This window comes from Solea solea, chromosome 1 (assembly GCF_958295425.1).
Source record: "Solea solea chromosome 1, fSolSol10.1, whole genome shotgun sequence".
NCBI lineage: Eukaryota > Metazoa > Chordata > Actinopteri > Pleuronectiformes > Soleidae > Solea > Solea solea.
Genome location: NC_081134.1, coordinates 42,694,417 through 42,717,063, shown reverse-complemented (window position 1 = coordinate 42,717,063; position 22,647 = coordinate 42,694,417). Strand labels below are relative to the sequence as shown.

Sequence of the window (22,647 nt, the reverse complement as noted above, 5' to 3'; positions counted from 1 at the left end):
TAAATCTGCCTTCTTCGTGCCTCTTCCCTCAGAGTTTGGTGTCTCAGGTGGCGTTCGGTTTTGGGACAGAGTACCTGTCGCGGTACGAAGAGCAGGGTCTTGGTCTACAGTGGGACAACATCCAGACCAGTCCTCTGGAGGGGGACGAGTTCTCCTTCCTCACTTCCATCTGCATGATGGGCCTGGACACTGTGCTGTATGCTGTGCTGGCCTGGTACCTTGACAATGTCTTCCCTGGTCAGTGCGAAGGTTTTAGGTCCACTTATTTTTAGTGTGCAATATGTAGCCATATTACTTGTCCAGATAATAGCACTGGTATTCTTTTTTTTTTATTTACCCCACAGGACAGTATGGGATTAGCCAACCATTTTACTTCCCCTTCCTGCCCTGTTACTGGTTCAACACTGTGGCTCCAGCCTCAAGTAAGACTGTCAAAAAATGAGACGTCTTATTGATGTCTAAAATACAGAGCTCAACTATATATATTTTTATTTTTCCTCAAAGGCAATGCACTTGAATTGGATAAAAAACGTTTTGATAACCTGGCAAACCAGAAGCAAGGAGAGGAGCAGAGAAAAGAGGACGAGGACGACCAAGAGCAGGAGGAAGACCAGGAGAACCCCCAAACTCTGGAGGAGACTGCTTCTTGTGAGCATCAGGATCAGAGGGAGAGACTGGGGAAGGAGAGTCAGGCTGATGAGACGAAGGAGAAAAATGGTATTTTATCTTTATTATGTTTTTTTTCTATTAAAAACATAATTGCACAGTGAAGGCATTTGCTCTCACGTTCTCAATTTCATTGTGTGGGAACTCAATGTCCTTGTGTGTGTTTGCGTTTGCTGACATACAGTATGTGAACATACACAGCTTTAGCCTCTCAGTTGCTTCTCAGTTTGCTTAGTTAATGAGTGATGGAAGCTTTTTTTCTTTGCATTCCAAACCCCTGAGATCATATCTAGCCTGCCTCTTTCATTCACATCCAGGGACTAAAATGACACCTTTGTTAGTTCTTGAAAAGAAATAGCAATATGAAGAGTTTTGTTGCATTCACTGTTTATTAATAATCTCTTTGTTTCTTTGTATATTTGACAGGCATGTTGTCTATGATGTTTTTTGTTTTGCTTTTTACACAGTCCTTGCATTTACTCTCAGGCCAGGCACATTTGTAAGACACTCTGTATTTGGTTGTCTTTGTTGTGTGCAGGCCAGCTGTTCTTTGAGGCAGAGCCAGCTGACCTGGTGAAGGGTGTTTGTATCCAGGACCTAGTCAAGGTGTTTGGCAGTAGCCCCAGACCAGCAGTGGATGGCCTCAGCATCAGTTTTTATGAGAGCCAGATTACTGCCTTTTTGGGCCACAACGGGGCTGGGAAGACCACCACCATGTATGTCACACCGATGATGTACAAGCATTAAGTCTCTACACACTAATGCTGACAATGTGGAAAACTGTACATCTTCTTATCTCTGCTTGTTTCTCATTCTGTCTCTTTTCCCCCCAGGTCTATTTTGACCGGTATGTTCCCTCCCACCTCAGGGACAGCCACCATCTATGGTAAAGACATCCGCACAGACATGAATGCCATCCGCTTGTCTCTAGGAATGTGCCCTCAACACAACATCCTTTTTCAGCAGTAAGTAACTCCTCTCACATTTAGTGTGAATATATCAATAAAAAACAACCAACACTGCATAAGCACATTACCTTTGAATGCTATATAGTTTGGTAACAGGGTTAACTGCTTCTGCCTTTGTCAGTATGACTGTGGCAGAGCACATCCTCTTCTACTCACTGCTGAAAGGCCGTCCAATCGCGGAGGCAGAGGAGGAGGTGGAAAACATGCTGCAGGATCTGGGTCTTCCTCACAAGAGAGATGAACTGACCCAGAACCTTTCAGGTTTGTCTGGATGCACATGTACGCACAAATGCAGTAATGCAAACTGGGCTCGCACACATAAACGCACAACCTCGCACTATGAGTACTGTATGGTTTGCCTGTGCAGGAGGAATGCAGAGGAAGCTGTCAGTAGCCTTGGCGTTTGTTGGTGGGGCTAAGGTGGTGATCCTGGATGAACCCACTTCAGGGGTTGACCCCTACTCCAGACGCTCCATTTGGGACCTGCTTCTGAAATATCGTGCAGGTAACACTGACTCCTGCTGGCGTGTGGAGGGTATAGAGTTCCTATGTTGTACTACCTTAGTGGGTTTGGCAACAACAACAATTTTTATTTTATTTAAATTGGCTTTAATTAAATATTTTGTTTTACATGATTTGTTTTAGCCGACCATTCAAATCAAATTCCACTCTTGTGGTGACAGACCGTTTTATTGACTTAGTAAAATTCATGAAATCATTCTCCGTTTTGTTGTTAATTACTGTTTACATAACAGAGCAATGAAATATTTTTATTATATTACTATACCTCTCTGTCTGTTTGCAGGACGTACAGTGATAATGTCCACCCACCACATGGACGAGGCTGACCTGCTGAGTGACCGGGTGGCGATCATCTCGCAGGGTCGCCTCTTCTGCTGTGGTTCCCCAATCTTCCTCAAGAACTGTTTCGGTGCTGGTTTCTACCTCACTCTTGTGCGGCGAATGAAATACAACACTCCCAATGTGAGCAATTGGAATAATGAATGTTTGTATGCATTTAAAATGCTAAATGTTAATGAATTGTGGTTATTGTTATTGTTATTATTGATATGACCTATACTACTACTACTACTACTACTAATGATGATAAATTAACTAAGTAAACATGTACCCGATAACCAGATAACATAAAATTAAGAACAAAGTAAACTTATAGATTAAATATAGATGGAAATCAGAGATCAAATATGAAATTAAAGATGAAAAATGAATGCAATTGATGCTTTTTTTTTTAATATAAAATGAAATGTATTGATTAACTCATGGAATAGCCTCAGAAGGGCAAAATATAAAAATTGGACGACTGTTTCAAAGTTATATACACATCGGCTGAACGAAACAACATAAATATAGCAGGAGCAGTAAATATTGTTGAAATTTATGAATGATTTCTCATTGAAATCAGCAGTATAGTAAATGCAATTTCCACCTGTCTTACCTTTCAGTATAAAGCAGCACATACAGGCCTGTAGTCATGTGTATCTTAGCCATTTTGTTTATTTATTTTACGGGCGCGGTAACTCGACATGTGGTGCTAAAAATACCCATAATAATGAGTGTGTCAATGCAGGAGCAAGAAAGACACCTTGAGATTGACACATGTGCTATAATGCATCCCTAATGAAGTTAGTATATCTAAGTAGCAAGATGAAATAGATGATCATAAAATACTTTTCACATCAGACTGAGCGATCACTAATGTAAAGTGTGTAAAGTGAGTCTTTGTGACATTTTCTCTTCCAGACTAACTGCGACTGCACAGAGGATTGCTCCTGTAAGTGCTCCAAATGCTCCAAGTTCAAAGTGAACATGGAGGAGAGCCAGACTCAGATGGATGGTAAGGTCACCATTAGTACCATGTTGTGTTTAATAATACGCTCACCAAACCTGTTTTTCATTCAACATCAAAATTAGGAACACAACGCCTCAATATCTCTGTGTCATGTCGATGAATACATGGGCATTCCAGTGGATTGTTGTTGGTCGACTTTCTGCACCTGCTGTTCTCACACCTAAAAACACCCTGCGCTCTGTCAGCTGCTGTGCGCCTTCTGTATTTCTGAAGACAAATGCCTCCCTTATGCGTTCAAGAATAAAAAAAGGCATTGGATGAAGGGCAAGATAATATGACAGAACCTTTAACAACACACACAACAGCTAATACAATACAGCCAAGACAGTAGAGTTTTTGTCAATGGGTCAAATTTCACAGATGAAGAAAAAAAAACGAGGTAAAAGAAAATAAATATAAAAAAAGCACAACTTTTGTTATCTTCAGGTAACATGGAGAGAATCACAACCTTGGTCCACCATCACGTGCCGCAGGCTCGTCTAATCGAGGCCATCGGACAGGAGCTGACCTACCTGCTCCCAAACCGTAATTTCCAGCCCAGAGCTTATGCCAGCCTCTTCAGGGAACTGGAGGAAACCCTGGTGGACATTGGCCTTAGCAGCTTTGGTGTCTCTGACACATCACTGGAGGAGGTGCATGGAATACATTTGTGAAAATACGTCTAGATTGTGGTGCTAGCACATTTAAAAAAAATGAGACAATAGATCAACCTGACAGTCGGCGCCCCGTGTGAGAGAGATTCATGTTGTACTTGATATATAATGCATATTTTTATATTTGCAATGCTTTTCAGCAATTTGAAAAAGAAAACAATGCGAGTGGGGTGATCTGTCATACAGTCACTGCCTCACTTTCAGCTTCACTTTCATGTAATTTTGCTCTCTTTCATACATCTTTGTTAAAAGGAGCAATCTGATTATCTTTTTTTAGATCTTCCTGAAGGTCACTGCTGATGGGAATGCAACTAACAGGAAATGTAATCAAGGTAAAAAACAACAACAAAAAACAAAAGCATAAAAGCAAATTGATGAATGGTGTTGCCATGTCTCTGTTTTTCCTGTTTTCCCCTCATGTGAGTTGTGTGCTTTGTATCCCCCACTCTCTGACTCACCCAGACAAGAGATCATTGCAGCAGATTTCTCGAGCTAGTCTCTGTGGATTGAACAGAGTGGCTGTTGACATGGAGTCACTACAAGGTGACGGTGGCTTGTAGATTTCAGCTCAGGAGACATGCTGTTGCTGAGGGAAGAACATGGATTTCCCATGTTAAAGCGCTTTATATTCTTTTCATGTGCTAAAAACTGATGTGCAAACAGTGCACAGAGCTTCAGCTTTTATAAAGTATTATTAACATATATTTTCATCAAAGGCTGCCACTGATGTTAAATTATATGCCCATATGACATTAGAGCAAAGCTGGATATACATAGTCCGTTACTTGTTGGTCCCGTTCCACAGAAAACATGAGCATGCTTTGCTTGCCTGCTTGGCTTTTCTATTGTAGCTGACACATCTGTGCAATCAATTCAGGCTCCGCAATGTAACCTTAGCTCTGTATTCCTGAGACAGATGGAGCTTTGAAAAGCAGCGGTCAAGGCCCGTGTGATGTTCCAGACGGTGGCGCAGGCAGAGGTTCCTACCAGGTCAGAGGTCTGTGTCTGATCATCAAACAGTTCTTTGCTCTGCTGATCAAGAGGCTGCATCACGCCACCCGATCCTATAAAGACTTCTTTGCCCAGGTGCATAATCCTCACATCGTACACACCGATGAACATTTGTAGCATTTATTTGAGAACAAATTTGAATTATTGGTGTTTTTAATTAAATATCAAAGTAACTTAAACAACAAACAACTTGAATGTTTTATCCCACATAGGTCACCATTAGACAGATTTTACCCTGGTTTAATCACACTTATATCTCTGTTTCTGGTAGATTGTGCTGCCAGCCAGTTTTATTTTCCTGGCACTGACATTTACACTGATTGTTCCACCTTTCGGAGAATATCCAAGTTTAACACTCAGTCCCTGGATGTATGGACGGCAGTACACCTTCTTTAGGTGAGCATAAAGTATACTAGATCACCTTATAATTGTCTAAGTATAAATTGGTAAGACTTATCAGACTTGTTTTCATCTTCATCATTTTGTCCACTTCAGTAATGAGCGTCCCATGGATGCTCAGATGAGATATTTTGCTGAGGTGTTGCTGGACAAGCCTGGGTTTGGGACTCGCTGCATGGTGGATGAACCACTGGAGTGAGTTACTTCCACAGTTATAAGTCTATTTTTTTGTGCACAGTACATTGCGCTGTTTAATTGATTACCTCTGTCACATTTTCTGGCTGACAGAGATTTCCCATGTAACAACATCACCACAGACTGGGAGATGCGCCTGGTTAACCCTGCTCTGATAGACATGCTGGCTGGTCCAGAGTGGAACTCGCTCAGGCCATCACCAGAGTGTCAGTGCAGCACACCCAAGAAACTCACCATGCTGCCAGTGTGCCCTGAGGGCGCTGGAGGTCTGCCACCTCCACAGGTAGGTGATAGGGTCAATGACACTGAAGATGAGGAGCAGATACAAGTAGGAGTCATGAATATGTTTTTGTTATTTCGTCAATCAGAGGATCCAGTCAACGGGAGATGTTCTCATGGACCTAACAGGCAGGAACATCTCTGACTACCTGGTGAAGACTTACCCCAGTCTCATCAGAACGAGGTATGGATACAAAATGTATATGTATGGACTTTTACAAAAAAACATATTCTCAATGCAGTGTTGTGTTGTTGTTTTTTTGCAAAACTGTACTTTCAAAAAAGACAGTTTGTATTTAATAATAACCTCTCTGTATGGTCTTTTTTCAGCTTGAAAAGCAAGTATTGGGTGAATGAGCAAAGGTAATGTCAAAACTGTCCCCCTCTGTGTCCTCAGTTCATGTCCTTATTTACACGGATGGCTGTATTTGTATAGTGGTGCAGTTCTCCCTCCAGTGGTGTTCATGGTTTACTACAACAGCTGGAGATAAAGTTGAAATTACAAACACTAATTTCCCATGTGGTGTCCAGGTATGGAGGCATATCAGTGGGAGGGGAGCTCCCAGTTTTAGCGCTGCAGCCAAAAACCATCCAGGATGTGGCAGCTCAGCTGGGGCGACTGCTCAATGTTACTGGGGTACGACTGCAAAACTCTCTATATATGATTATATCTTATATTATCTTTATGTGCACTGTTGTCTCAACGTTTGTGTTTTCTGTTCATCACCTTGCTCCTCTGTGATTTCCTTCTTCTTTCTAAAGGGCAAACACTCTAAACAAACGCTGAAGGACATTGGGACCTTCCTCAGATACATGGAGACTCAAAACAATGTCAAGGTCAGTCCACCAAGGCTTCATCATCTGAATGATACTTACATCTCTGTGACCAACTTTGAGATTGTACTCAAACCACGTATATACATTTTTAATATATCACCAAAATCTTTGTCTCTTCCCAGGTGTGGTATAACAACAAGGGCTGGCATGCCATGGTATCGTTCATGAACGTGGCTAACAACGCAATCCTCCGTGCCAACTTGGCCAAAGGAGCGAACCTGGACGAATATGGAATCACTGCCATCAACCACCCGCTGAACCTCACCAGAGAACAGCTCTCTGAGATCACAGTGTGAGTGACCAGCAGCCATGTAGTCCTCATCACATTACAATTCAAGACGGGAAACCTCTCCTTTTGAATAAAAGGCTTCATATGTGAGAGTATGGTGTGCAGTTGTTTGGTGATCCGGTCGATTTTACTGACACTGACGGTCGGGAACTAATTTCTCCACCCTTTTCCCCGCAGCCTGACCACCTCAGTGGATGCCGTGGTGGCCATCTGTGTCATATTCGCAATGTCATTTGTCCCGGCCAGCTTCATCCTCTATCTCATCCAGGAGAGGGTCACCCAGGCCAAACATCTGCAGTTTGTCAGTGGAGTCAGTCCACTTGTTTACTGGTTGGCCAACTTCCTCTGGGACATGGTACGGTGACTCTATTTCCCACTGAAATCAGAACCGGTTGGCTTCTGTCAGCTGTAATAATAAGTAATGCACATTAAAACCGTGCGTGTGTGGTCTCCATCCAGGCGAATTATTCCATCAGTGCAGCAATGGTGGTGGAAATATTCATCTTTTTTGATAAAAAGTGCTTCACCTCACCAACCAACCTGGAACCGCTTGTTGCCCTGCTTTTGCTTTATGGGTAAGGAAATAGCTAACACATAGAGAATAAAAAAACAGTCATGAATTTAGACTGATTTAGTCTTCATTATTTTCCCATTTTTATCCAAACACAATAAAACACTCTATCCAAAGAAAATTTAGAGCCTGTAGCTGGAGTTGATTCTCTATTAAGTGCCTTACTTTTAACAAGAGGGCATTACAGAACTATTTCCATGTTTTTCTTTCTGTTTCCACCGTTGATCAAACGTTATTGATTTTGACTTTTTTCTAACACAGGACAAATAGGTAGATTTTCTCATGGGAGTTTATTCCCTTGTTCACACTCATTGGACACAGCCAAATACTTGTGGAGGTCAGCAATCCTATAAAAGTATATAATTTACTCATTGAATCTGATTCACTGTTAATCTCTTTTCATTGGCCTTTGACACTCATTGTTAGTTTGACACTAGTTATTGTATGGCTGTTACTTTCTTCCGTGTTTTATGTCTTTTCATTTATTTTAGTTGTTTATTTTGTAGATGTATTTTATTGCCTCGGCCCAGTGTGGTTCTTTTAAATTGCTTTACAAATAAAGTTGGATTGGATTGGATTAGATTTGTTTATCCTTGTCACTTAAAGAAAATCCCAAATGCTGCTGTTGTGTAATCTCTCTTATATTTGCTTTTTCACCACAAATATACAATTCATCTTTTGTATCTTGTAGAAAGTTAAGTACAAAATATTATTTGAGGTTATCAACCTCTAATTACATGTCTAAGGCCTCCAGTTAAAGGCAGACAATAATTTATTCAATATATTAATACCGCATACTATAAATAGTGTCTTAGTATGTGCCCTTTTTACTTTAGGTGGATTAGCAGACATAAACTGTTTTGCTAAGACTCACTGAATAATATTCATATTCATATTTTGTGTCTTGTATTATAGTGTGACATTTGGTTAACAAATGTTTGTCTTTATTATTATTATTATTCTAACTCTCAGGTGGTCTGTGACGCCGATGATGTACCCCATGTCCTACATATTCAACGTCCCCAGCACAGCTTACGTCTCTCTGTCATGTATCAACCTCTTCATTGGGATCAACAGCGGCGCTGTCACCTTCATCCTGGACCTTTTTGAGGGAACCACAGTAAGACCGTGGCTTCTCCTGTCTCTTAAGTTCTGCATCCATCTTTCAAACCGTCCTCATTCACGAACGTGTGATTGTTTCCGAAGGCTTTGTACAAATTGAATCAGCTGCTAAAGACCTTGCTGCTCATCTTCCCCCATTACTGTCTGGGACGGGGTCTCATAGACATGGCCATGAACCAGGCTGTTACGGATGTCTACGCTCGCTTTGGTAACTGCAAAAAAACACTGAAAACAGAAATCAGATGCATGTGCCACCACAACACCAAGTCAACTTCAGAGTCGTAGGATACTATACAAATGCTGTGTCATATTCTGAGATCTTGAAATGGCAAAATAAGCAATATTCAGGATCAGCTAAATGTCCATTCTGAAGTTAGGAAACAAACAGGAAATCATTTGCTTGTCACTTGATAACTTTCACACAATGAGGAAACATAGCAAACACTCTTAAAAAATTCAATCTGATAACTGACTGGCTTGTTATGTTTGTTTCCTCAGGAGAGGACTACAGTCCAGATCCCTATGATTGGGACTTTATCGGGAAGAACCTGTTCTGCATGGCAGTTGAGGGATTTGTCTACTTTATCCTAAATATTCTTTTCCAGTATCGCTTCTTCCTCGATCACTGGTGAGTTTAAAGTTTAAATTGGGATCCCCTGACTTTACCTGACAGACTTAAAATCCAAGGGAAGCTGCTTTGTCCAGCCTAAAATGCTGCATAAGTTGATTTGCTTAATGGTTTTCCATTAGCAGGATCTCAGATGCCCCAAAGCCTCGAGTTCTGGATGAAGATGTAGATGTGGCTGATGAACGGGAGCACGTCTGCCAAAGTGGAGATACAAATAATATTTTACGCATAAGAGACCTGTCCAAGGTGAAGCTTTTTTTTTCCTCTTAATATAATTGACCATTTAACAAAAATAACTATATTCAAACATATTTAACTGCTGTTTTTTTATACTCCTTATGTTGCTTTGTCAGACATATACAGGGACAATCATTCCTGCTGTGGACCAAATCTGTCTCGGAGTATCACCTGGAGAGGTTTGTTAACTTAAACTGGTAGAATTTAGCAGCACGGAGAGAATCCTCTGATCATATTATAGTCCTTTACTTTATTTTATTGTGATCCTTGGCAGTGCTTTGGTCTCCTGGGAGTAAACGGTGCAGGCAAGACCACCACATTTAAGATGCTGACGGGGGACATTGATGTCACCTCAGGAGACGCCTCTGTTGCTGGACACAGGTTAGTAATAAAATGCTATTAGTAGAAAAAGGTAACACTGTGAACTTCAATGTCAATACAAGGGCTCATTAGTCAGTTTACTTGTCAAATCCATTTCCCCAACAACTTTGCATGTTTCTATCACAATTTGCAGTACCTGCATTATACATGAAAGATCCATCCTCATTTTCTGCCTTTCAATAAATGACCTGTAATATCAGCGTCCACAGATTCTTTTTTTAATCGTTTCAAGAACTATTTCTGGTGTGGAGTCCATCTTGCAAAATGTGAACACCATAATTAGTGTTATTCTCTAAATAAAACTCTTATTTAAGAAAATAAACCATTTCTATTAAAACTGGTATTTAGATGTGGTGATATGATTTATCAATTTTTAAGTTATCATGTCACAAAGAACTTGTTCTCATATTTTGCTTGTTTCCTCTGTTTTACTGGCAGCATTCTGACCAACATCCTGGACGTTCATCAGAACATGGGATACTGCCCTCAGTTTGACGCCATAGACGAACTTCTGACGGGCAGAGAACATTTACATCTTTACGCCCGCCTGCGTGGAGTCCCAGAATCAGAGATCAGCAGAGTGAGTCTTAATTGGTAACCCCCATGTTTACTAGGCATACACTTAACTTTACTGAACTTTGACTGAATTTGACCACATTTCTTTTATCCCCGTCATTCTCAGGTTGCAGATTGGGCCATCCAGAAGCTGGGTCTCTCAGAGTGTGCGCAGCAAAGTGCTGGGACCTACAGTGGAGGTAACAGGAGGAAACTCTCCACAGCCATTGCCATGATTGGCTGCCCTGCTCTGGTGCTGCTGGTGAGACCAACACAAGTTGTCAGAGGTTGAAAACAGGGATCACAGTCACTAAACTGTGTGTTCTGTCAATGTATGAATGCATTTTTCTTACAACACGTCAGGATGAGCCCACTACAGGCATGGACCCTCTATCCAGACGCTTCCTCTGGAACTCCATTATGAGTGTTATTCAAGACAGACGCGCTGTGGTTCTCACGTCTCACAGGTGACAGTTAGTCCTTCAAGTTCTGAACATAAAAACAATATCCCCGCTTAACTCGTTACACGGTTTCACAGTTTTAGGTAAACGTTTTTAATATCCTGAACTTGGTTTTTCCTCAGCTCTTTATTTATTAATAATCTCACAACTTAATCTGACTGTCGTCAACTCTATATTAGTGGAAAGTAGTTTAAAGTAGTCCACAGTCCTAATAATTGCCACAGGGAACATTTGAATGCAAATCTATGGATATTTGAGTTACTTGCTAAGCACTGATGTACTGCCTTCTTAATACTGTACTTAATACTGCGGATTAAATTCTTGATTTCATTTTCGCAGCATGGAGGAGTGTGAGGCACTGTGTACTCGATCAGCCATTATGGTTAACGGATCCTTCAAGTGTTTGGGAACCATTCAGCATCTCAAATACAAGTTAGATATTTTCACTTCACCCCAAGTTGCTGATCATACAAAATCAAACTCAGCATTCATGTGAAACATCTGATATTTGCCTTTGCTTGATCTTGCATCAACCATCATGTAGATTTGGTGATGGCTATGTGGTGACCATGAAGATCAGGGCAGCGGAGCCCGGTGCGGTCCCGGACCTGAACCCTGCTGAAGCGTTCATGGAGAGCACATTCCCTGGCTGCATCCAGGTGGAGAAACACTACAACACTCTGCAGTACAAGATCTGCTCCTCCTCCCTGGCTCGGATCTTTCAGATGGTCCTGGCAAACAAGGACAAGCTAAACATAGAGGACTACACAGTGTCGCAGACCACTCTTGACCAGGTACACAAAATCATAATGTGATAATGTGAACATTAACGCGTAGGTGTTTCATTTCTTTTATTTCTTAACTTTTGTAAATGTGTGAAAAAATCTTGTGTGAACTTTTATATAATATATCCTTCATACATTTTGATATTTTGTTGTCTCTTTAGGTGTTTGTAAATTTTGCCAAGCAACAGTCAAGAGAAGATGACACCATTGTGTTGCATCCAAAAGCTGCTGGAACGCAGCGATATATTGACTCCACACCCATCGAGTCTTCGCAGAAGTAAACAGTTCAGCAAGAGGAGAGTGGTTGGTTTTTTGGTGTCATTACAAACTACTGGCTCTGGCCTCATTGAGACAAACAAGTGGTGCGTATAATCAGGTTGGGAAAACTAAAGGACATGAAGGATGACCTTGACATGAAAAGAAGACTGCACTTATCATTGTAGGCCTTGAAATGCAGTCTTAGAAGGAGGCATGCCATTAGATAGGTCATGTGTCTGATCTAAGTTATGATTTATCGTGTGAGACACACACTGACCTTTGCTCTGCCAGCACACGGGGGTTAGAGGGCTTTGAAACAGGACAGTGTGGAGCATCTATGTGCCTGCCGTATGTTCCACTTTCTGCTCACCTTGTAGGCCTTTCAAAGTAAATGAAAACAGAGCTTTTAGCTTTATGTCTTGGACCATAAATTTGAGCAATGACATGTCTAAATTTCTTTTGATATCTGGCTGTAATGAAGCTTGACTTGACTTGTAAAACAAAAAGAAAAAGAAGCATAGACCCTGCGTAATTTGCTCCAAATGCCAAGCAAAATTATATGTTTTTTTGCCTTCTTTAGACATGTGAAATAAGCAGTCAGAGAAGCGTAGCATCTTTAGCACTTTATTATGCAGCTTTGACTGAAAGATTTTTGGCCATCTGCTACTGTTGTATAGATAATAACTTCCCAAAGAAAGCTATGGTATTCATTACAACATCATTTGACATTTTTATTCCACTAATGTGTTGTTCATGCTTTGTGCTCTATCATCTCACCAGTAACTGGTGTTAGTCGGAAAAGACACTGTCATAAAAGTAACATTTCAAAAGGAGCATCCTGTGAAATAAAGTTGAACTTTTCCTTAAGATGCAAGGCTTTATTCAGACGTAGTGTATGACCTCAGATGCCTTACATTCACTTGGAAAACGCTTATAATGAAACCTGAGATTTGAAAGACAGTCCTGGAAAACCACAGCATTATTGCTGTATACCTGATAAAGTTATTTATATAGTTATAGTTATAATGAAAGTATATATCTTAATTATTTTACTTAACATGAACACTTAGTTTTTAACATAAGTCACCCACACAACCATTATTAAGTGTAACCATTGTTGACACAGCATAGAAAACATGACAGCAACAATTAGAATTTACCTAGAATAATCACTTATCTTAAATTCTATTAAAATCCTATACCTATACGTTTCCCATTCAAAATTGTTAAATTGTAAAATATTAAATGATTCAGTATATTGCTATGATATTATTGCTTTCAATCCCACTCCTCTTCATTCATGGATAAAAATTGCATAGTGCTGGACATAGTGGCAGCTTCATTGTTTCAGAGAATCAGGGGAATAATGGCCATTCGGAATCTTGGATAATCCTTGAACTCCCTGCTGTAGGCTTTGTGCTTCCCTTTGGCCCAGATGGTCATCTGAATAAACCCCAATAATGTATAAAAAGCAACTGGAAGAAAAAAAACAGAGAGAATAACATTTATTCTGAGAAGTTTAAACTGCTAATAGACTTAAAACTGAATTTCTTAGCAAACTGTGGGCCCTACAATCCACTGTCTGTACACATGAGCTAAACTGATGCTGGTGTTGAGGTAAAATAGTGTCTACATACCTGGCAGACACTGCGTCATGATGGAGAAGCTCACCCATGCTCCAACCTGCAGTATGTTTGGAATATTTAGGCACACAAAGAGCTAAATACGCAAGCACATGTGACACTCATCGCCAAGATAAATCACTATAAAAGCTTTACCTCATATGTATAATTTGGACACGATACAAAGAAGAAAAGCCATGTGAAGGGGTTCTTTGTTGGGATTGGGTATCTTCTGCTCCTGGCTCCTGAGAAACAGATAACATTAACATCTTATGGTGGATCAATAGCAATAACACTCTTTTATACTCATTACAGCAACAACAACTCACCATCTCCTTTTAGACGAATCAGAGTCAAGTGGATGGAGAAGTTTCCAAGTTGACACATCTGGAGCAGAAACGTGATTTTTTACAGTCGCCATGTTAAACAATGCAACGTATGAATTCATGATGTCAGAATACGCACCGCAAATATTACAAGTGCAACGTTGACCTGTAGGTCTCCATATGCTGTGAAGACAGACAGCCTGGGATTAACACTCAACATTATGTGTGTGTCTGTGTGTGAACATGCATTAGTGGACTTACTTGGGGGTGTATAAAGTGGGTGGTTGATGTAGTAAGCCAACCAAGCAGAGAAACCCCAGTAATAGGCACAATTCTGAGAAAAAGAAATAAACATTACTTATGTCTGAATACATAGCGACGTGAATATGAGCTTGGGCTAAACTCACAACATCACAGCAGCTTCAATGTTAGGAGGGGAAAACAAGGCCACACATTATAAAAGACCTGAGCACAGAAGAGTAGTCATGTCCTCACCCTGACTATTATCCTGAGAGGCATGGTCCCGTGAGAGAAACGATGAACAAAGATAGTCTCTATCAATCTCTTCATGTAGTGGACGGTATGACAGACACAGGCTCGGCTGATACACACAGGAGAGGAGGGAGAAGATAGATTGTATAGTGTAGTGTTACAGTGTACAGCTTTACTATACTTTGATCACAACAAGATATTTTCCTACACAATAAACACACCCGCCACCAGTAAACAAAGTTATCCCCCACTGGATGTTTTCGCCACTGTGCTCCTAATAGCATTCAGGGAGCTTGTTAGCCGGCTGGCTGGATATCATATACTTGTTTACAGCATGGGTCTCATGGCCTATGTATGCAGATTTCTTTTCTCCACTTACGTGACAACAGAATGAGGACTGGAGGTAAAGACATATCTGTGGGAATACATGTACGGCACTCGGAAATAGAAGAGGAGGTAGGTGAGAAGGGGCCCAATGTACTCTGCCAAAAACACCTGAAAACAAAAAGCAAAATGTGTGGTAAGTAAAGAATGTGTAGAATAGTAGAAGAGTTCTGAGGCATCCTGAATAAACCTTTATTTTGTATTCTTACTGACACTGATTATGGTAAAGTGAACGTCTGTGCTCCTCTCACCATAGTCCATCCTAACTGTGGTCCAAGATCACGGAAGTACATGATGGCACAAGTCCCCACTGGTAAATTCTGTAATATTTCATCATCTCGTAGTAACTTTCCCTCTGAAAGAGAGAAAAAAACATGTTATTGACACATTCAGTTTCATCTGACATGCTGCTATGAAATTCAGATTGCTAGGCTTCCTTTTGGATTGAGATTTGGATTGCAGCCTCTTATGGGTTGCAATATGTAAATTTGCTAGTGGAGTGCAAACTGTGAATAAACAGATGTTTTATAATGTGTTTGATGAAGTCCTGATCAGTCTTTCTGCACACGTTCTCTGTACGTGGAGGCTCATGGGAGCACAGCCACAGATAATAGGTTGTACTAATTGGATGACATTTTTAGTACATCCTTTGGGGACACTGGCCCAGATAGCTTTTTACCCAAATCTCTACTCTGTGCTTTTCAGTAACAAGATACACCTCATTCCAAACAAAGGCCCTGCTACATCATACCTGATGATGTATTTTTTTAAGATGTGCTGCACTTGCCTTTCCTCTTTTATTTTTGACCAAAATGAATGGAAATGGAATGCACATTAATTAGTCTCTTTTATGATGAAAACAAAGGAACAATAGACAATGTTTTTCCACAGTGATGTCGCTCTGTAAAGAGGTGTTCTGCTCTTAATGGAATTTGTTCGCCTCAATAGTGAAGGTCAGACCAAAAACTGTGAAATGTCACAATTTCCTTTAATTTCAAAATATCATATTAAATTCATCCCTTTGTGTGGGGAAATCTGCAGATAGGTCTGTTTTAACCTTGACATCTGTCTTTTCTGAACATCCATGTAGGCAAATTATGTAATAGTCCAATTAGCTTCAGAGTCAAATAATACCAGCAGCCTGGAGAATTACTGACAGCAAACTTGCTGTCGAAGGGACTCTTCATGCCCAACCATCCCTGTCCCATTTTTATTTTATTTTTACATTAAACAGCTTCATGCGTAACTTTAATTTAGCTTCCTCCTCTAATAATGATCCCAACTATGTTGTATCACAACAAACTCTTCTTGTGTCTGTATCGTCAGACCAAACCTCATCCTCCATCTCATCCTGTAACCATAGGTTACCACTTGGCTGCAACAGAGAACACCAACACATTCCCTAAAAGTGAGCCCAGTGGTACAAAGTATGATGTACTGACCATAGATTATATTTAAAAGGGATGCAGTCTTCCAGTTTGCTCAGCGAGGCCAACCAGGAAATAAGAATCTATCTAATAGCCACCAGAGGGCGACTGTGCCTGTTGCAGACTGGATTCTCATTGGTGACGTCATGACCAGTTGCCACTTGTTATGTGTCCAGCTTCTGTGTTGTTTATGAAACACTTAAAATGACATTACTTACTAGGATTGAGCTTCAGTGCCTGCCTTGCTGGATACCAGTGAGGATCTGCATACATACATACAGAGAGACAGAGACACACACACACACACACACACAGACAGTTTGGCCTCAGGCCCAGCGATAATTGATCACAATGGAAATAAGCTGTGTTGCACTGACGGAAGCTAATGACCTCAGGCCTGCCAAACATTTGATAACATCTCTGACCAGTGCATCCACTGCTGACAGAACCCATGGAGACTTCAGACTAGACATGGAAATATGTCTATTTGAAATGCTGTGATGTAATAGCAGCAGATTCACCAAGTATTAACATTTATGTCTAGGAGACATCTAAAGCTTTAGTTCACAGTAAATAGCTGTTTTATCATGATTCAATATTATACATCCAGCATGTTTTACATTCAAATATTTCATCTGTGTTTCAGGGATTAAGGAACAACATAGTGTTAAGACCAGAAAATGAAATAAAACTGCAAAAATGGATGCAAAAATGATGGCTGACCAAACACTCACATGATTTGTGAAAAAGGCTTTTGATGTCTCCTATTGTTGAGTAAGGTTCCACCTGAAGAGAAGTAGAAAAATGTGATGAGGCATTTGAAATGAAGCTATTGATGCTTCTTCTCTGAATAAGGTAATCGCAGCTCAGTGGAGGAAAATCAAAACTTTGGCTTAAGCGTGAAACTTATTTGGTTCTCGGTGTTGTTAGTATACATCAATTCATTGTTCTGTATCCTCCACATGAGAATTGCGGGGAGCTGGAGCCTATCCCAGCTGACATAGGGTGAAAGGCAGGCTGGACAGGTCACCAGTCCATATTGGGGTCAACATACAGAGACAGACAATCATTCACTCTCACATTTACACCTATGGTCAATTTAGAGTGTCCAATTAACCTCTGCATGTTTTTGGACTGTGGGGGGAAACTGGAAAACACACATATACACACAACAGGAAAACATGCAAACTCCACTTAAAAAGGCCATGAGTTGGACCATGATCTTCTTGTGAACCTGGATCTTCTTGCTGTGAGGCAACAGTGCTAGCCACTAACCTCCCGTGTGACCCTGTTGTCAACATACCTTATCTAAAAAACAAAGCAGCTCTCTTGTGTTTGCATCCAGGACCTCCACCTGAGGAAAACACAACATGCACCCACACAAAAATTGAAGAGAATAAGAGACACTTGCATCCATCTAGCCATTACAAAAACTAGATATATCTTTACTTGTTGTTAAGACATTTTCTTAGAATCTGTCCAGTTTCCCTTAGTACGATAATCTCGATCTCAATCTGGGTATTGAGGCTGGTCGGAAAAAACAAGTGGTGGTGTCGCCCCGCAGCTGTCGAGCACACCTCTTTTTCATCTTAATTAGACCGTGTCAGTAGTGATGTACAGCATATGCATAGAGGATGGTGGGTGGCGGCCCACAATTTGCCCTGAAAGCCCTCCATAGTGTGCTGCTCAGCAGAGCTGTCCCAGCTAAATTGGCTCCTGTACTGGACAGTGTAATAACCTGCTAATGGATACCTAAAGATTTGCTGAGTGCACAGCTGAGAGAGAAAGGGAGAGAGAGAGAAAGTGAACGAACATGATGGAGAAAGAGGGAGGAAGAGATATACACATATGTTGGCACTGCAGAAAGTTCCCCTTTGTTAAATTGTGTTTTCTATGTTTTTGACATCACTTCCGTCTCGTCTGTTTGTCTTTCTTATAAAGTCATTTACACTTCTTTGCATTCCTATTTCTAAACAAATTCCCTCTTAGAATAAAGCTTCAGCAACATCCCAGTCCTAGATAATAAATATGAGCACTCAACTCCACTATTTGCACACACTTCAGTAGAGGTCATCTGAGAAGATGGATTTGTTTTGCTTTCCATCTGCCAACCTCCCAGCTACATTCTCAGGGCACATGTTATGTTTGAGAAGAGCATCAAGGGTGTCGTTATGGCTGTGTGTCGAAAAGTGCTGTGCACTCAATTGTGCTGTGCCCTTGTAAATCTAATTATCAGATGCCCCTCTTATCTCATGGGGCCTCTGTATGACCTGTGCAGTCAGCGCAGGTCAAACGTAACATGTACAGTACGTGCTTGTGAGGTATTGGTGTATTTGTGAGGGGAAGATTGTTGTTGTTCTTTATATGCACGGTGTACTTAAAAATGATTTAGGCATAGCCATAACAGCTCCTCTAAATGTGAAAGCTGAAGAGTGTAATGGCTGCTCTTGAACCACAGGCTCATTATTCAATCGCCGAGCATGCCGTGGAAGGTGATTATCTGCATACGGATGCCCGGAGTTCCCTCTTTGCTTTCACACCCACTCAAATTAGACAGAGCTTCTCTTTCAATCAAGGGAAGTAACCTGATATGGACCGAGCTCTCTCTCGGTGCACGCTGCCAGTTGACAGTTGGCCCTAAATATTCCACAAATAACTGTAAACTAAAATCAAAGTGTCACGAGTGGGGAATCTGGTCAGCAACCCCAGTGAACAAGAGTGTTGTATCTGTCAGGATTATGATATCTGTCTATTTATTTATGTATTGCACATTCAACATAAATTAACATTTTACAATTTTTATTTATATTTAGATATTTATTGAATGAGCTCTTTAGGATTGAGGTTTAACCATGAGTTATTTTTTACTTGTTTATTTATTAGTGATTTTGTTTATTTGTAAATACATTCAGAGAATGTGTCATGTGCATGTATTTTCTCTACTTTGGACAGACTGGACAACCTGCACTTTATTGACAACTGATGCAAACTATTAACAGTCAGTGTCATCAACACCAAAACCAAACCTGACTTTGTATAAAATGTAGTAATAATATGGAAAGAAAAAGTTAATAAGAACACTTTAATTTCACTGTGGTGTATGTTTGATTTGTTTCCATTGGAGAGACACTGTAAGTATATTTCTATTTTTGAAGCATGTGGGCCCTGGCAGCTGCAGCTGCAGCTGCACAACACTGTGAAGAGCGTCTGAGATGCTCCCTGTCATGCCTGTGAGGAGATTTCATATCTGGAGGAGGACATTTATTTGGGCTCTTCAACAGCAAACTGACCTCTTACAAAGTCAACTGAGGAAAGTGAAAAGCGCTGCTGAGGCTGAAAAGCCAGCGAGGGGATGAGACAGGAAGAGGAAGAGCTCATGAGGTCTCATGAAGCAACTATAGGGTCCACACTGAGTGTCTGACTATACTCACTCAAACCACAGATGAGATAAAAGAGCAGAGAAGCAAAGTCCAGGTGTGAAACACTTAAGGTGAGCCTATGCCAGGAGCTGTCACAGAGCAATGACACCTGGGGAAAAATAGCAGCTGGTGGAGAGAGAGAGAGAGAGAGAGAGCGAGCTGCTTAGAAACTAATACAGAGGAGGCGGAGGAGGAGGAGGAATAGATGAAGAGGGGGAGATGATCTGAGGAGGAGATCTGATAATAAAAAAACCCCCAAACCCTTATCTTTCCAAAAACTTGTGGCAAATACAAAGAAATAAATGTGTGGTGTTCACAATCTCCAGGATACAGACACCTTGATTCATTACGTTCACTTGAAAGCGATTTGTTGTTTTATCTCATTAAAACAAGCCATTACACACGCCACTGAACACCAGGTAACTGGGATTCACGTTTACTGGATCTCACTGCAACACTACCTAGTAAGCACTGTGGCAGTAGGTAATGTGTGCAGTGTGAGATGTGGGACTGTGTACGAAGACATCTTGAAGTGGATCACAACAATAAGAAAAAAAATAAAAAGCTACTTGCTTGAATGGAGGGGATGACTGCAATAGCACACAGTGGCAGAGCAGACCTAAATATATTATAGTACAGACTCAATGACCGTAGTGTGACAGAATAACTCAAAATGCTTGTGAACACCACCATATTTTGTTTTTGACATTAAAACTGTGCCAGACAACTTTCCTCTCAGGTGAACTGCTGGTCAAACAGTGGTGTGTTGTCTTGGCCAGGTCTCCCTTTTAATACAATATAATAACAGGCACCTGTTAAATTACAGGTCTGGTGGTTGTGAGGTTAGAGTTAATCCCAACTCCATGAAATTAAAGAGAGTCTGATTTTTAATTTGATGCTCCTCAGGTCCAGAAGAATTAGAAGAAACATCATGACAAGGTCTCCAGCTTGGTTTACCGTTGTTAAACTATAATTAAAACTCATCGAAACAGCTCCAGAAACTTTTTTTCTGTTTGAGCATTATCAAGTCTACAAACTTAAAAAAGCTTAAGTCAAAACTTTGAAGGTTCATGTCAGCCTAGTGTTAGAGCGACTATTCTCTGTGGTGAGTTACACAAACAAAATCCTTCATTGCTGTACTCTAATGATGACAAAACACATTTTAAATGTGTCCTAAGCTCAAGTCAAACCTTAGGGAATAGTGTCAAAATCAAACCATTTATCCAGGACCCTAATGGCAGCAACGACAGCAGACTTACCTCGAAGAAGGTCGTCCTGCTCATGGCTGTGTGTGGTTTATTGTGATGTCCTCTCTGTGCACGATGATAAAAATGACCCTCAAAGCAAACACACACACAGACACACACATGCTCATACACAGTACATAGTTCCTTTCCTTTCCAGGACAATCCCTGGACTGACCCCTTAATCTTCCCTGCCTCTCTCTCTCTCTCTCTCTCTCTCTTTCTCTCTCCCTCTCACTCTCACTCGCTCTCTCTCTTCATCTAGGATAGTGCTGGGACACAGAATCACTAGAGACAAACCCTGCACATACTCACTATCCTGCTTTACTTTCCTGCTTCCTCCTCTATTTATGTCTCTTTTCTTTCTCACTTTTACTGAGGTATATTTGGAGAACAGCCCTCGGTCGAGTCCAACTACCTGAGCTGAAGAACAAAAAAGAGCACGGGAGAATGGGTTGGACATAATAATATATACACGCCGACACAAAACTTTAAAAATGACACAAAACTTTAAGACCGGCTGTGCAGGAGCTCACAAACACGAACAAAAGAAATGTGGAGGAACAGGAACCAGCACGTGAGTTTCATAACAATGTTCACCTCTAAAAAAAATACAGATACACATTAATCATGCAGCAGACGTTTATGGGATGCATGTCACCAAAGGTTTATGACTCGTTCCACTTTGTCTTTCGCTGCACTGCTTTGCTGTGTCAGCAGAAGATGAACCCAGCAGGGGTGGACAAAGCACCAAAATATCCCCACACGTATGAAGGATAATCCTTTATATGCACACGATTTCAGGAGGAACAATTCAGTTTTCGTCCTGGTCGTGGAACACTGGACCAGCTCTCGCAAGGATGTTTGCCCAACAAGTCCAAATGTGTTTTATGGATCTGGAGAAAACTTATGTCTGTGTCCCGCAAGGCATCTTTTGGGGGGGGGGGGGGGGGGGGGTGTGTGCTCCTGAAGTGTAGAGTGGTTGGCTTCCTACTACAGGCTGTCCAATCTCTGTACTGTCGGTGTGAGAGACTGGCTCACATTGCTGGCAGTAAGTCAAATTCATTTCCAGGGTTGGCCTCCACCAAGGTTGCCCTTTGACACCGGTGGAGGGCGTCGAGTTTGGTGCCCTCAAGATTCCGTCTCTGCTTTTTACAGATGACTTGGTGCAGCTGGCATCATCGAACAGCGACCTCCATCTCGCTCTGGGGAGGTTTGCAGCTGAGTGTGAAGTGGTTGGTAAAAGAATCAGCACCTCCAAGTCTGAGGCCATGGTCAACAGCCAGGGAAAGGGTGGCGTGCCCACTCCAGGTCAGGGAGTGCAAAACATTGATCTATAATCAATTTATCAATGAATGCCCTAATATATGACATGTATTTAAGGAAAATCAATGAGGAAATTGTGCTTGGCATCAGCTCTACCCATAGATTTTGAGAGTTTCTACAGTTTATGGTGTCTTACAGTCTATAATGCAGTATAACATCACCTCATATTCTTTCCAGTGATATCCTCTGTATTGATTTTATTTTATGCTCATGAACTGCCTTGTTTTTTAGTGGGTTTT

At 41.1% G+C, this 22,647-nt stretch overlaps 2 protein-coding genes across 6 annotated transcripts in view; one reads left to right on the top strand and one right to left on the bottom strand.

Annotated features, from left to right (window-relative positions):
- Positions 1-13,035, top strand: part of abca4a (ATP-binding cassette, sub-family A (ABC1), member 4a) — a 31,469-nt gene extending 18,434 nt beyond the window's left edge. For 2 of the 5 annotated variants that reach the window (XM_058632303.1, XM_058632320.1), the window contains 35 exons: positions 33-237; positions 345-422; positions 505-717; positions 1,205-1,382; positions 1,500-1,631; positions 1,756-1,895; positions 2,002-2,139; positions 2,440-2,618; positions 3,399-3,492; positions 3,934-4,139; positions 4,438-4,492; positions 4,623-4,703; positions 5,077-5,246; positions 5,443-5,567; positions 5,667-5,765; positions 5,859-6,048; positions 6,134-6,228; positions 6,375-6,407; positions 6,576-6,681; positions 6,807-6,881; positions 7,004-7,173; positions 7,348-7,525; positions 7,630-7,745; positions 8,714-8,861; positions 8,948-9,071; positions 9,362-9,491; positions 9,614-9,737; positions 9,845-9,907; positions 10,003-10,109; positions 10,548-10,689; positions 10,792-10,926; positions 11,028-11,131; positions 11,465-11,557; positions 11,670-11,919; positions 12,072-13,035. In XM_058632303.1, coding sequence (XP_058488286.1) covers positions 33-237; positions 345-422; positions 505-717; positions 1,205-1,382; positions 1,500-1,631; positions 1,756-1,895; positions 2,002-2,139; positions 2,440-2,618; positions 3,399-3,492; positions 3,934-4,139; positions 4,438-4,492; positions 4,623-4,703; positions 5,077-5,246; positions 5,443-5,567; positions 5,667-5,765; positions 5,859-6,048; positions 6,134-6,228; positions 6,375-6,407; positions 6,576-6,681; positions 6,807-6,881; positions 7,004-7,173; positions 7,348-7,525; positions 7,630-7,745; positions 8,714-8,861; positions 8,948-9,071; positions 9,362-9,491; positions 9,614-9,737; positions 9,845-9,907; positions 10,003-10,109; positions 10,548-10,689; positions 10,792-10,926; positions 11,028-11,131; positions 11,465-11,557; positions 11,670-11,919; positions 12,072-12,191 — 4,596 coding nt within the window. In that variant the 3' untranslated portion in view covers positions 12,192-13,035. The remainder of the gene's footprint in view (positions 1-32; positions 238-344; positions 423-504; positions 718-1,204; positions 1,383-1,499; positions 1,632-1,755; positions 1,896-2,001; positions 2,140-2,439; positions 2,619-3,398; positions 3,493-3,933; positions 4,140-4,437; positions 4,493-4,622; positions 4,704-5,076; positions 5,247-5,442; positions 5,568-5,666; positions 5,766-5,858; positions 6,049-6,133; positions 6,229-6,374; positions 6,408-6,575; positions 6,682-6,806; positions 6,882-7,003; positions 7,174-7,347; positions 7,526-7,629; positions 7,746-8,713; positions 8,862-8,947; positions 9,072-9,361; positions 9,492-9,613; positions 9,738-9,844; positions 9,908-10,002; positions 10,110-10,547; positions 10,690-10,791; positions 10,927-11,027; positions 11,132-11,464; positions 11,558-11,669; positions 11,920-12,071) is intronic. The other 3 variants (XM_058632312.1, XM_058632336.1, XM_058632328.1) reach the window with 3 other exon arrangements.
- Positions 13,036-13,194: 159 nt separating this feature from the next.
- Positions 13,195-21,321, bottom strand: tecrl2a (trans-2,3-enoyl-CoA reductase-like 2a). Its single transcript, XM_058632348.1, has 13 exons — positions 21,098-21,321; positions 17,723-17,773; positions 17,154-17,205; positions 16,638-16,682; positions 15,244-15,347; positions 14,988-15,103; positions 14,612-14,717; positions 14,378-14,450; positions 14,256-14,299; positions 14,120-14,177; positions 13,947-14,035; positions 13,806-13,851; positions 13,195-13,643 (listed from the first exon to the last, which is right to left on the bottom strand). Exons 1-13 carry the CDS (start codon positions 21,119-21,121, stop codon positions 13,516-13,518), a joined length of 936 nt encoding a protein of 311 aa, XP_058488331.1. The 5' UTR covers positions 21,122-21,321; the 3' UTR covers positions 13,195-13,515.
- Between the last annotated feature and the right edge of the window lie 1,326 nt (positions 21,322-22,647).

Excerpts from the sequence above, each read along its gene's own strand:
- tecrl2a (XM_058632348.1), bottom strand. The coding sequence starts at position 21,121 with ATGAGCAGGACGACCTTCTTCGAG. Across the intron at positions 15,348-16,637 it reads GGCACTGAAGCTCAATCCTA|AGGGAAAGTTACTACGAGAT; the intron begins GTAAGTAATGTC and ends TCTCTCTTTCAG. Across the intron at positions 13,852-13,946 it reads GTCCAAATTATACATATGAG|GTTGGAGCATGGGTGAGCTT; the intron begins GTAAAGCTTTTA and ends AACATACTGCAG.